Source organism: Ciconia boyciana, unplaced genomic scaffold (genome assembly GCF_034638445.1).
Source record: "Ciconia boyciana unplaced genomic scaffold, ASM3463844v1 HiC_scaffold_107, whole genome shotgun sequence".
In the NCBI taxonomy this organism is placed as follows: Eukaryota; Metazoa; Chordata; class Aves; order Ciconiiformes; family Ciconiidae; genus Ciconia; species Ciconia boyciana.
In genome coordinates, this window is record NW_027328475.1 from 11901 (window position 1) to 24159 (window position 12259).

Sequence of the window (12259 nt, forward strand, 5' to 3'; positions counted from 1 at the left end):
TCATTTTACCTTCCGTCCTCCCAAAGGCTCGCCAGCTCTTCTGGGTGCCCCAGGAGTCTGCCGCGCTCTCGGGGTGCTTGGAAGCAAAGCTGGAGGTGCCTACAAGAGAAATGTTGGAGTTGGCAGGTGGCAAGAGATGACCTGGAGCGGTAAGCGCCTGTTTGCCAAATTGCTGCCTTAGCTCTCCCAGGGGAGGTCCCTTTGGCTGGTTTGCATCAGCCGCACTTTGCACAGTCCCCCCACCGGAGCCCCCCTGTGCAGACTCGATGAAGCTCTGACAAAGTAAGACCTGAGCAAAAGCCTGCTGAAGTCGCCAGCTACCCGCCTCTGTCTTTTGGAGGTATTTTGTGGGCATTTTGCTCCATGAAGCACGTGCCTCGTGCGTTTGAGAAGCAACCTTGCCCGTTTTCCTTACTATGGATCCATCCCGGCATGCGGAGGAATAACCCAAAGACGCAGCAGCTCCGCTGCCAGGCAGAGGCACAGCAGCGACTTGGCCTCAGCAGAAACTCCTCCTACAGCAGACACGCTGTCACAGTGTTTGGGGACCTGACACACCTCTCCCGTTTCACGCTCCACCACCGTATCGCCGCCAGCTTCTCTGGGGACGCCGAGCAGAGAAGGGGGTGCATGGGGCAAGGCTTCTGCCTGGTGCTCGCTGTCGGCAGGGACTGCAGGGACACTTTGCTCTTCCAAAGGCAGATCTAGAAAGAAAAAGCACGTGCAGCAAAGTGACTTCTGGGAAGGAAGCAACAGCTCAAGCAAAGCCCACCCGAAGCCCTACTCCGCCTCTCTTTTCAGCCCTCTGACGCCCAGCCTGCAGGCTTCAGCTCACCTTGCAGAGCAAACCGTTCATGCCCCGAGAGGCCGTGGCCAAAGAGGTGCCACGGGGCAAGCGGGGCTGAGAGGACAACGCTCGATGCCCAGCCCCGCCAGAAACGACGCCGAGGTTTCTGGCGTCCCAAGCCCCAGCCTGTGACAACCCTCCGTCCCTCCTCTTACCTCTGGATCTCCGCGGGGAGGCTGGCGACTCCTCGGCTGCTGCACAGGAAAGCTCAGTTGTCTCCTCCCCAAAGAGTTCCCTGCAGTTCTCCATCAGAAACTCCAGCAGCACCTTCACCTGCACACATCAAAGCCTTGCTCTCAAGACAGCTGCCTGAAAAGGGACCAAGCAGCCTTTCCCGCTCCTGACTCTTGCTTCTGCACACAAGGCTGCGGCTGTGGGGCTGCTCTTGCAGGCAGCCACCCCGCCAGCATTTGCTCCAGGGAGGAGGCGTCCCGAGACACCTCTGAGCAGCCAAGCTCTCATGGGCCGCCAAGGCTGCAGCCGGCTGGTCAGTCCAGCGTACCTTCTCGGCCACCTCCAGCATGGCCTCGAGCGGGAGCAGGTCCTCGTTGGCTGGACTCAGGAGGTTTGGCCCAACGCAGATGGCCAGGTTGCTGGGGGTCATCCTGCTGGTGGCTGCGTTGCGGCCGATGTGCTGCAGGAGGGACAGCAGCCGCTTCAGGAGGAGGAGGTTGGCGGCAGGCAACTTCTCGGCCACCCTGAGGGAACAGGAACACGAGGCTCATAAAGCACATGTTGCCCACCGCCGTCCCCCAGGCTCGCCCAAGGCAGGTGGGAGCCAGCGGCTGTGTTGCGCAGCTTGCCAGGGGCTCTCAGCCAGCGGTCAGGGCTCCTGCTCAACAGGCAGGCTGCTGCCCACGCTTACGCTTTCAGCTCTTCGATCTTCTCCTCCTTGCTGCTCTTCTGCATGGCCGCCATCCAGTCCTCGTAGAGGTCGTTGACGAGCAGCTTGGAGGGGATGCTTCGCAGGAAGTCCTGCAAGGCCAAGGGCTCCAGCTGAGCCTTTGAGCGCTCCAGGCCGGGCAGGAGCTCCTCCAGCTGCAGGTCAGAAGCGCTCACCTTCAAGACGACGGCCAGCAGCAGCGCCGGCTGGCTTCCCAGGTCCACGTCTGCGCCGCGGTCCAGGGCCTCCCGCAGCTCCCGGCGCCGTCCCGCTGGCAGCTCTGCGGAATATGCCCTCCGTCGACGGCCCTTCCCGCTGCAGGACAGCCAGCAGCTCCTGCAGGAGAGGCAGGAGGACAGTTGCTTGCCTGAGGAGCTGCCTTGCAACAGCGGTGGCCAGAGCGCTGCCCCAGACCTGGCTCCTTGCTGGGGGTGAAGAGCCCCGTGCCCCATGGCCGGAGCTCCTGGGGACACCCACCGCCTCTGCGGAGCAGCCCGAGGGAGGGCTGGGGACCCCTCTCCAGCCTGGCGTACCTGGATGGGCTGGGGCAGCGTGCCGTCCTCCCTGCAGAGGGCTGCCAGGGGCTGGCCAAAGAGCGCCTTGCTGCAGCCGCAGCCCGCCTGCCCGGGTGCCTGGGCAGCGTGCGGGCTCCGCCGCAGAGCAAAGGGCCAGGGCAGCCCCCTCCTCCTCCTCCCGCTGGTCCCTCCTGCTGCAAAGGAAAACAGAGCAAGAGCCCGTCAATGGAGAGCACCAGGCCAGCGCTCCCGGAGCCTGCCCTGCCCTGCCCTGCTCTGCCCTGCCTGCAGCGCGGTGCTGAGCGGTGCGGCAGGACGGGCAGGGAGGCGGCAGCTGGAACCGTGGCTGCGGCTCAGCGGCTCTGGCTGGCAGGCTCCTGAGAGCCGGCGTGCCACCAGGACAGCCTGGCCCAGCCCTCGCCCTGCCCTCCTCCACGCTGTGGGCAGCAGCAGCAGAGGCTGCGTGTCCCCGCACAACCACGTCCAGCGGCCGCTGCCCAGCGGGTGTCCTTGCTCCTCCGGCTGACGTCCTCCCTTGGGCTGCCCAACCTGCATGGCGACACTCAAGGGACAAGTGAGCACACATCAACCGCTTGCAGGAAGTTGCCTTTCTTTCCAAAACTCACCTGGTGAGCGGCAAAGTCCCCTCCGTTGCCAGCCGGGACCGGTGGAGGCCCTTGCTTGGGATCAGCCTGCAAGAACCAGGCTGCGCTTAGGGAGCAGCCCTGCAGCAGAAAGGGCCACCCACGAGCTGCCACCCGGCACCAGCGGCCTGAGCGTGGCACAGCTGGGACTCTCTGCCCTCCCAGGCTCTCTGCCCCGCGCGGCGGGTTTCCTCCCAGCGCCGCCAGCGAGGACGTGCCGGCGTTCCCGGTGGCTGCCCAAGCCTCTCCGCTCCCCGCGTGGCACCGCGGGACCCTCCCTCCCTCCCACACAAGCTCACCCCGCTCGCCGCACATCCCTGGCACCCCGGCACAGCCAGAGGCGGGCAAAAGGCAGCCATTCTCACCTCTGCCTGGCCCTCCATCAGCCTCTCCAGGCTCCTGACGCTGACTGTCCTCCACTGGGCAAGAGAGAAGGAGTGCAAGAAGGTGAGCAGCGATGCCTCTGCTGCTCGGCTGGAGGAGCAGTGCTCGGGGGCAGAGCCCACACCAGAGAGACACTCACGGCGTGGCGGCGGCTCAGCTCCTTCTCGAGGAGTTTGAGCGAGGGCAGTCGCGTCACTCGGGCTCTCTTGGCTCCTTCTGGTGTCCTGTGCACCGGCAAGGGACAGGCGGAGAGCAGGCTGAACCCCAAGCCGCCTCTTCTCTCCTGTCAGGCAGCTCTGCCCGAGAGCTGCCCACAGCCGCAGGGGCACCTCTCCCCAGCTGGGGAGCTGTGTTCCCGTCCGGCTGCGCCTGGAGCATCCCCCGGCTTACCCCAGCAGTGTGCCCACCCACAGCTCCTTCAGCGCCCGGGAGCTGCAGAAAGAGAGGAGCGACAGCGTCAGGCCCCGCTGCCCCCCAGCCCGTGGGCAGAGGTGGGCGCCTGCACAGCCCTGCCCCCTGGGGAAGGAAGGACACAGGGGCAGGACGAAGCCCCGTGGGGCAGGACAGAGGCGCTGCCCAAGCCCTGGCTCCCTCTGTCCTGCCAGAGCAGCCGCTTTTGCCCTTCCCTTCTGGGGAGCAAAAGGTGACCAGGGGATGCAGGAGACGGAAATGCCCCGCCATCCATCCCTGCCGGCGTGCTGCCTGCTCCCTGCCCAGGCTCTGCACGGAGGGCGGAGGCCATTCGCACCGTGGCGTGGCCATGCTTAGGAACCTCTCCCGCCCGGCCGTGGGACGCGGCACCGCGACTCACCCAAAATCGGCAATGCAGGAGCCGGTGGGCCAGATGAAGATGAGGGTGGTCCTGTCCTCATCGCTGCCTGCCTCCTCTTCTTCCTGCCCCGCCGCCTCCTTCCCGCCGCTCAGCACCCACAGCTGGTCCAGGGCCAGGCGGAGCTGTGGGCGCAGGCTGGTGCCACCTCTGCAGAGAGGAGAGGCAGGCGGTGGGCTGGAGGTGGCCTCCTTGGGGACCCACGGGCAGAGCCCCGTCCCCCACCTGCCGCCGGGACGGACATGGGTGCATCCAGCACCAGGGTCCCGGGGCCTGGGGCTGGTGCCAGGCTGTCCCTGCCCTGGGGCCAGGGCCGGAGATGGGGGAGAGGCAGCTGGGCTCTGAGGCTCTTACTGCAACTTGGCCATCAGCAGTTCCTCTCGGAGGAGGAGAAGGCGCCTCTCGCTCCTCTTGCGGCCCCGGGTCAGCCGCACGTCCGCGCTCAGCACCGGCTCGATGTCGGTGAGAGCCTCCCTGCAGAGCAGAGAGCGGCGCGCGTGAGAAATGCCGCTGCTGTGGGGCCCGGCCGTGCCCGCGTGTCCCCGAGCCGCGGGGGGAGCCCACCTGGAGCCGCAGCAGCAGTTGGCCTGGCCCATCCCGCCCGGGACAGGAGGACCCTCGCCGTGCAGCAAGGACACGGCCCGGACAGCGACAGCGAGGATGGGAAGCGGGGTTGCTGGTGGTGGTGGCGGGGCAGCGCTGCGGGGCCAGAGCCTGCCTCCTCCCGGCGCTGCTCCGTGCCAGCACAGCTCCGTCCTGCTGTCTCTGGTGGCCGTTGGCTCCAAGTGCCCAACATTCCGAGGCCAACGGAAAGTGGGAGGGGCCCTGGGGGGGCACTGGGCTGGGGGTTCTCTCCAGTATGGCCGCGTCCGTCTTGCAGTGGGGAGCCCAGAAGAGCAGGAGGCAGCAGCGGGGAAGGACCACCTGCCCCCAGCTGCTGGCAATGCCCCTTGCCATGGGGTTCACCGCCGGTTCCTGGCCTCCAACTAGACTTGGTGCCACCGGTCAGCACCCTCTGGGCCCGGCCGCTCGGCCACTTTTCCATCCACTGCACTGCTCCTCAGCCCATGTGCTGGTTGCTTTCTTGCAGTCCTCAGGCACATCTCCCTTTTGGCGCGGCCTCACAAGCCCATCTGCCAGCTCCCCCAGCACTTGAGGGTGCACCCCATGGGGGCCCGTCAGGGACCTGTGCATCTCCACTTTGCTTAAGTGTTCTCTAATCTAGTGAAGTGTTCTCTGGCCGAGCGAAGGTCAGGGGAGTTTCGAGACGGAGCAACATACGTCCTGAAATGGGACCGTATGATGAGCTTAATCATGACACTGCTTCATAGGAGCTCGGATGGGGCTATGTTTTGCATCTGTGCGGAAAACAGCCTTGATAAGGCAGGGATGCGTTAGTGATTGCCGAGCAGGGCTTGCACTCGCCAAGGGCTTTTCTGCTCCTCAGACTGCCCCGCCAGCGAGCAGGCTGGGGGTGCACAAGGCGCTGGGAGGGGACACAGCGGGGACGTCTGACCCCAACCGACCAAAGGGATATCCCACACCAGACGCCGCCGTGCTCAGCAAGAAAAGTGGGGGGCGGAGGTTTGGCGGGGGCTGCCCTTGCTCGGGGACTGGCTGGGCATCGGTCGGTTGGTGGAGAGCAATGCCTTTCCTTTGCATCACTTGTTTTTCTCGGGCTTTGTTTTCCTCTCTCTTTCTTCTTTCTTGGTTTTCGTTTGCTTATCTTTTGCTTTTCTTAATTATAAAACCGTCTTTACCTCAACACACGAGCTTTCTCCCGTTTGCCCTTCTGATTCTCCCCTGCACCCCGCTGCGGAGGAGGGAGCGAGCGGCTGTGTGGTGCTGAGCTGACGGCCAGGGTTAAACCACAGCAGCCTGTGAGCAAAAGAGTTACCTACCGACGGTGAGAGCGCTCGTCCTTCCTCCTCCGTCACGGTGTGGCCATCCCCTGTATCACACCTGGATGCACGAAAGCCTCAGCCGTCCGGCTGCTGCTGCAGTCGCTTCCAAAGCTTTTTGGCTGAGCGGACGCATTGCTACCACCCAGCGTGGAAGTTAATCTCTGCCATTGCCATGAGTTAGGGGTCTGAGGAAACGGCCCGACAATGAGTGTGCAAGGAGGATGGCTGCAGGGGACAGCAAGCTGCAGGGGACGGTGGCTGCATAAGGAAGGACCTTTAGCCCTTCCTGGCCACCGTGCCCTGCCTACGTCTTGCCCTTGCTCTGACCTCACGGCGCCGCTCCTCGGAGGTACCCAAAACTCGCCAGGACGTGGTCCTGGGTAACCTGCTCCAGGTGAGCCTGCTTGAGCAGAGGGGTTGGAGCAGATGACCGCCGCAGGTCCCTTCCAGCCTCCACCCTCCTGTGTGACTCCGTGCTTTGCTTTCACTCCTAAAGCACCTCAGCTCAGCCCTGATGCCCGCTGGAAAGCAGGCTGGGACAAGGGACCATCCCAAACTCCCCCGAGCATTCATCACAAAACAACAGCTCCCCGCTCCACAATATCCTACGGCAGACACAGTCAGAAGAGAGAAAAGATGGTTTTATTGTGGACATCAGCTGTGGGGGCCCAGCAGTCACAGCGGTTCGGCCAGCACAAAAGGAATCAGCACCTGCAACGACAGAGTCAGAAAGCTCTGATCAGTCCATAAAGGCAGGAAGAGGCAGGATTGTGTCCCCCTCTCTTTGGGCAACACAGCTGGCAAGGAATGTTCGTAGCCCAGAAGAGAGAGCTATTGCTGGCATTGCCTACGGCAGGGCTCTGGCGCCTGATCCCCATGGGTAATGCTCGTCGAGACCTGTGCGCGTGCAGAGATGCGCGGTGCCCCTGCGCCACGCAGCAGGGCTCCATCGGGAGCCCCTGGGGAGCTGCCGTGGAGTGCTTGCCAAACCCTGCGCAGCACCCTCCCTCGCCGTCCCTTCCCAGCAAGTGGCACCGACTTAGAGCAGTGTTGCGAGCTGGGCAGCAGAGCCTGGTACGCACCTGGGCTTCCTGCCCTTCTGCGCCTTCCTGCGTCTTTTCCTTCGTCCATCCCCCAAAACTTTTCCTCTCTTCCTCCTCTTCTTTTCTGCGCGCCTTTCACTCTCCTCTCCCCAGGCCTGTTTTCTCTTTCCATTTCTTCTCTTTTCCTTGTCCTGGGCAGAGCCTGCAAACCTTTCCATCCCACAGTGGCGTTAGCCAGGGAAAGCCATGATCCACTGGAATCAGTTCTGGTTTGAACCAAAGCGCGCTCATTTTACCTTCCGTCCTCCCAAAGGCTCGCCAGCTCTTCTGGGTGCCCCAGGGAGTCTGCCGCGCTCTCGGGGGTGCTTGGAAGCAAAGCTGGAGGTGCCTACAAGAGAAATGTTGGAGTTGGCAGGTGGCAAGAGATGACCTGGAGCGGTAAGCGCCTGTTTGCCAAATTGCTGCCTTAGCTCTCCCAGGGGAGGTCCCTTTGGCTGGTTTGCATCAGCCGCACTTTGCACAGTCCCCCCACCGGAGCCCCCCTGTGCAGACTCGATGAAGCTCTGACAAAGTAAGACCTGAGCAAAAGCCTGCTGAAGTCGCCAGCTACCCGCCTCTGTCTTTTTGGAGGTATTTTGTGGGCATTTTGCTCCATGAAGCACGTGCCTCGTGCGTTTGAGAAGCAACCTTGCCCGTTTTCCTTACTATGGATCCATCCCGGCATGCGGAGGAATAACCCAAAGACACAGCAGCTCCGCTGCCAGGCAGAGGCACAGCAGCGACTTGGCCTCAGCAGAAACTCCTCCTACAGCAGACACGCTGTCACAGTGTTTGGGGACCTGACACACCTCTCCCGTTTCACGCTCCACCACCGTATCGCCGCCAGCTTCTCTGGGGACGCCGAGCAGAGAAGGGGTGCATGGGGCAAGGCTTCTGCCTGGTGCTCGCTGTCGGCAGGGACTGCAGGGACACTTTGCTCTTCCAAAGGCAGATCTAGAAAGAAAAAGCACGTGCAGCAAAGTGACTTCTGGGAAGGAAGCAACAGCTCAAGCAAAGCCCACCCGAAGCCCTACTCCGCCTCTCTTTTCAGCCCTCTGACGCCCAGCCTGCAGGCTTCAGCTCACCTTGCAGAGCAAACCGTTCATGCCCCGAGAGGCCGTGGCCAAAGAGGTGCCACGGGGCAAGCGGGGCTGAGAGGACAACGCTCGATGCCCAGCCCCGCCAGAAACGACGCCGAGGTTTCTGGCGTCCCAAGCCCCAGCCTGTGACAACCCTCCGTCCCTCCTCTTACCTCTGGATCTCCGCGGGGAGGCTGGCGACTCCTCGGCTGCTGCACAGGAAAGCTCAGTTGTCTCCTCCCCAAAGAGTTCCCTGCAGTTCTCCATCAGAAACTCCAGCAGCACCTTCACCTGCACACATCAAAGCCTTGCTCTCAAGACAGCTGCCTGAAAAGGGACCAAGCAGCCTTTCCCGCTCCTGACTCTTGCTTCTGCACACAAGGCTGCGGCTGTGGGGCTGCTCTTGCAGGCAGCCACCCCGCCAGCATTTGCTCCAGGGAGGAGGCGTCCCGAGACACCTCTGAGCAGCCAAGCTCTCATGGGCCGCCAAGGCTGCAGCCGGCTGGTCAGTCCAGCGTACCTTCTCGGCCACCTCCAGCATGGCCTCGAGCGGGAGCAGGTCCTCGTTGGCTGGACTCAGGAGGTTTGGCCCAACGCAGATGGCCAGGTTGCTGGGGGTCATCCTGCTGGTGGCTGCGTTGCGGCCGATGTGCTGCAGGAGGGACAGCAGCCGCTTCAGGAGGAGGAGGTTGGCGGCAGGCAACTTCTCGGCCACCCTGAGGGAACAGGAACACGAGGCTCATAAAGCACATGTTGCCCACCGCCGTCCCCAGGCTCGCCCAAGGCAGGTGGGAGCCAGCGGCTGTGTTGCGCAGCTTGCCAGGGGCTCTCAGCCAGCGGTCAGGGCTCCTGCTCAACAGGCAGGCTGCTGCCCACGCTTACGCTTTCAGCTCTTCGATCTTCTCCTCCTTGCTGCTCTTCTGCATGGCCGCCATCCAGTCCTCGTAGAGGTCGTTGACGAGCAGCTTGGAGGGGATGCTTCGCAGGAAGTCCTGCAAGGCCAAGGGCTCCAGCTGAGCCTTTGAGCGCTCCAGGCCGGGCAGGAGCTCCTCCAGCTGCAGGTCAGAAGCGCTCACCTTCAAGACGACGGCCAGCAGCAGCGCCGGCTGGCTTCCCAGGTCCACGTCTGCGCCGCGGTCCAGGGCCTCCCGCAGCTCCCGGCGCCGTCCCGCTGGCAGCTCTGCGGAATATGCCCTCCGTCGACGGCCCTTCCCGCTGCAGGACAGCCAGCAGCTCCTGCAGGAGAGGCAGGAGGACAGTTGCTTGCCTGAGGAGCTGCCTTGCAACAGCGGTGGCCAGAGCGCTGCCCCAGACCTGGCTCCTTGCTGGGGGTGAAGAGCCCCGTGCCCCATGGCCGGAGCTCCTGGGGACACCCACCGCCTCTGCGGAGCAGCCCGAGGGAGGGCTGGGGACCCCTGTCCAGCCTGGCGTACCTGGATGGGCTGGGGCAGCGTGCCGTCCTCCCTGCAGAGGGCTGCCAGGGGCTGGCCAAAGAGCGCCTTGCTGCAGCCGCAGCCCGCCTGCCCGGGTGCCTGGGCAGCGTGCGGGCTCCGCCGCAGAGCAAAGGGCCAGGGCAGCCCCCTCCTCCTCCTCCTCCCGCTGGTCCCTCCTGCTGCAAAGGAAAACAGAGCAAGAGCCCGTCAATGGAGAGCACCAGGCCAGCGCTCCCGGAGCCTGCCCTGCCCTGCCCTGCTCTGCCCTGCCTGCAGCGCGGTGCTGAGCGGTGCGGCAGGACGGGCAGGGAGGCGGCAGCTGGAACCGTGGCTGCGGCTCAGCGGCTCTGGCTGGCAGGCTCCTGAGAGCCGGCGTGCCACCAGGACAGCCTGGCCCAGCCCTCGCCCTGCCCTCCTCCACGCTGTGGGCAGCAGCAGCAGAGGCTGCGTGTCCCCGCACAACCACGTCCAGCGGCCGCTGCCCAGCGGGTGTCCTTGCTCCTCCGGCTGACGTCCTCCCTTGGGCTGCCCAACCTGCATGGCGACACTCAAGGGACAAGTGAGCACACATCAACCGCTTGCAGGAAGTTGCCTTTCTTTCCAAAACTCACCTGGTGAGCGGCAAAGTCCCCTCCGTTGCCAGCCGGGACCGGTGGAGGCCCTTGCTTGGGATCAGCCTGCAAGAACCAGGCTGCGCTTAGGGAGCAGCCCTGCAGCAGAAAGGGCCACCCACGAGCTGCCACCCGGCACCAGCGGCCTGAGCGTGGCACAGCTGGGACTCTCTGCCCTCCCAGGCTCTCTGCCCCGCGCGGCGGGTTTCCTCCCAGCGCCGCCAGCGAGGACGTGCCGGCGTTCCCGGTGGCTGCCCAAGCCTCTCCGCTCCCCGCGTGGCACCGCGGGACCCTCCCTCCCTCCCACACAAGCTCACCCCGCTCGCCGCACATCCCTGGCACCCCGGCACAGCCAGAGGCGGGCAAAAGGCAGCCATTCTCACCTCTGCCTGGCCCTCCATCAGCCTCTCCAGGCTCCTGACGCTGACTGTCCTCCACTGGGCAAGAGAGAAGGAGTGCAAGAAGGTGAGCAGCGATGCCTCTGCTGCTCGGCTGGAGGAGCAGTGCTCGGGGGCAGAGCCCACACCAGAGAGACACTCACGGCGTGGCGGCGGCTCAGCTCCTTCTCGAGGAGTTTGAGCGAGGGCAGTCGCGTCACTCGGGCTCTCTTGGCTCCTTCTGGTGTCCTGTGCACCGGCAAGGGACAGGCGGAGAGCAGGCTGAACCCCAAGCCGCCTCTTCTCTCCTGTCAGGCAGCTCTGCCCGAGAGCTGCCCACAGCCGCAGGGGCACCTCTCCCCAGCTGGGGAGCTGTGTTCCCCCGTCCGGCTGCGCCTGGAGCATCCCCCGGCTTACCCCAGCAGTGTGCCCACCCACAGCTCCTTCAGCGCCCGGGAGCTGCAGAAAGAGAGGAGCGACAGCGTCAGGCCCCGCTGCCCCCCAGCCCGTGGGCAGAGGTGGGCGCCTGCACAGCCCTGCCCCCTGGGGAAGGAAGGACACAGGGGCAGGACGAAGCCCCGTGGGGCAGGACAGAGGCGCTGCCCAAGCCCTGGCTCCCTCTGTCCTGCCAGAGCAGCCGCTTTTGCCCTTCCCTTCTGGGGAGCAAAAGGTGACCAGGGGATGCAGGAGACGGAAATGCCCCGCCATCCATCCCTGCCGGCGTGCTGCCTGCTCCCTGCCCAGGCTCTGCACGGAGGGCGGAGGCCATTCGCACCGTGGCGTGGCCATGCTTAGGAACCTCTCCCGCCCGGCCGTGGGACGCGGCACCGCGACTCACCCAAAATCGGCAATGCAGGAGCCGGTGGGCCAGATGAAGATGAGGGTGGTCCTGTCCTCATCGCTGCCTGCCTCCTCTTCTTCCTGCCCCGCCGCCTCCTTCCCGCCGCTCAGCACCCACAGCTGGTCCAGGGCCAGGCGGAGCTGTGGGCGCAGGCTGGTGCCACCTCTGCAGAGAGGAGAGGCAGGCGGTGGGCTGGAGGTGGCCTCCTTGGGGACCCACGGGCAGAGCCCCGTCCCCACCTGCCGCCGGGACGGACATGGGTGCATCCAGCACCAGGGTCCCGGGGCCTGGGGCTGGTGCCAGGCTGTCCCTGCCCTGGGGCCAGGGCCGGAGATGGGGGAGAGGCAGCTGGGCTCTGAGGCTCTTACTGCAACTTGGCCATCAGCAGTTCCTCTCGGAGGAGGAGAAGGCGCCTCTCGCTCCTCTTGCGGCCCCGGGTCAGCCGCACGTCCGCGCTCAGCACCGGCTCGATGTCGGTGAGAGCCTCCCTGCAGAGCAGAGAGCGGCGCGCGTGAGAAATGCCGCTGCTGTGGGGCCCGGCCGTGCCCGCGTGTCCCCGAGCCGCGGGGGGAGCCCACCTGGAGCCGCAGCAGCAGTTGGCCTGGCCCATCCCGCCCGGGACAGGAGGACCCTCGCCGTGCAGCAAGGACACGGCCCGGACAGCGACAGCGAGGATGGGAAGCGGGGTTGCTGGTGGTGGTGGCGGGGCAGCGCTGCGGGGCCAGAGCCTGCCTCCTCCCGGCGCTGCTCCGTGCCAGCACAGCTCCGTCCTGCTGTCTCTGGTGGCCGTTGGCTCCAAGTGCCCAACATTCCGAGGCCAACGGAAAGTG

General features: G+C 65.0%; 2 protein-coding genes and 1 long non-coding RNA gene across 3 annotated transcripts; all 3 read right to left on the reverse strand.

Moving 5' to 3' along the window:
* On the reverse strand, positions 1-4698 carry LOC140646006 (uncharacterized). Its single transcript, XM_072849435.1, has 13 exons — positions 4667-4698; positions 4457-4576; positions 4085-4252; positions 3664-3705; positions 3413-3497; positions 3255-3308; positions 2872-2937; positions 2721-2794; positions 1713-2066; positions 1350-1545; positions 1003-1120; positions 559-704; positions 1-99 (listed from the first exon to the last, which is right to left on the reverse strand). The coding sequence occupies exons 1-13, from the start codon at positions 4696-4698 to the stop codon at positions 1-3; spliced, it is 1554 nt and encodes a 517-aa protein (XP_072705536.1).
* Positions 4699-6647: 1949 nt separating this feature from the next.
* Positions 6648-7439, reverse strand: LOC140646008 (uncharacterized). The gene is made up of 3 exons (XR_012040240.1): positions 7346-7439; positions 7089-7259; positions 6648-6717 (listed from the first exon to the last, which is right to left on the reverse strand). It is a non-coding gene; the product is annotated as an uncharacterized lncRNA (long non-coding RNA).
* Positions 7440-7854: 415 nt separating this feature from the next.
* On the reverse strand, positions 7855-12039 carry LOC140646007 (uncharacterized). The gene is made up of 12 exons (XM_072849437.1): positions 12008-12039; positions 11798-11917; positions 11427-11594; positions 11006-11047; positions 10753-10837; positions 10595-10648; positions 10212-10277; positions 10061-10134; positions 9050-9403; positions 8688-8883; positions 8341-8458; positions 7855-8042 (listed from the first exon to the last, which is right to left on the reverse strand). Exons 1-12 carry the CDS (start codon positions 12037-12039, stop codon positions 7855-7857), a joined length of 1497 nt encoding a protein of 498 aa, XP_072705538.1.
* Positions 12040-12259: the final 220 nt, after the last annotated feature.

Excerpts from the sequence above, each read along its gene's own strand:
- LOC140646006 (XM_072849435.1), bottom strand. The coding sequence starts at position 4,698 with ATGGGCCAGGCCAACTGCTGCTGCGGCTCCAG. Across the intron at positions 2,067-2,720 it reads AGCGGCCGCTGGACGTGGTT|GAGCTGCTGGCTGTCCTGCA; the intron begins GTGCGGGGACAC and ends CCTCTCCTGCAG. Across the intron at positions 1,121-1,349 it reads TGCTGGAGGTGGCCGAGAAG|GTGAAGGTGCTGCTGGAGTT; the intron begins GTACGCTGGACT and ends TGATGTGTGCAG.
- LOC140646007 (XM_072849437.1), bottom strand. The coding sequence starts at position 12,039 with ATGGGCCAGGCCAACTGCTGCTGCGGCTCCAG. Across the intron at positions 11,595-11,797 it reads CTGCTGATGGCCAAGTTGCA|AGGTGGCACCAGCCTGCGCC; the intron begins GTAAGAGCCTCA and ends TCCTCTCTGCAG. Across the intron at positions 10,278-10,594 it reads TGATGGAGGGCCAGGCAGAG|GCTGATCCCAAGCAAGGGCC; the intron begins GTGAGAATGGCT and ends TGGTTCTTGCAG.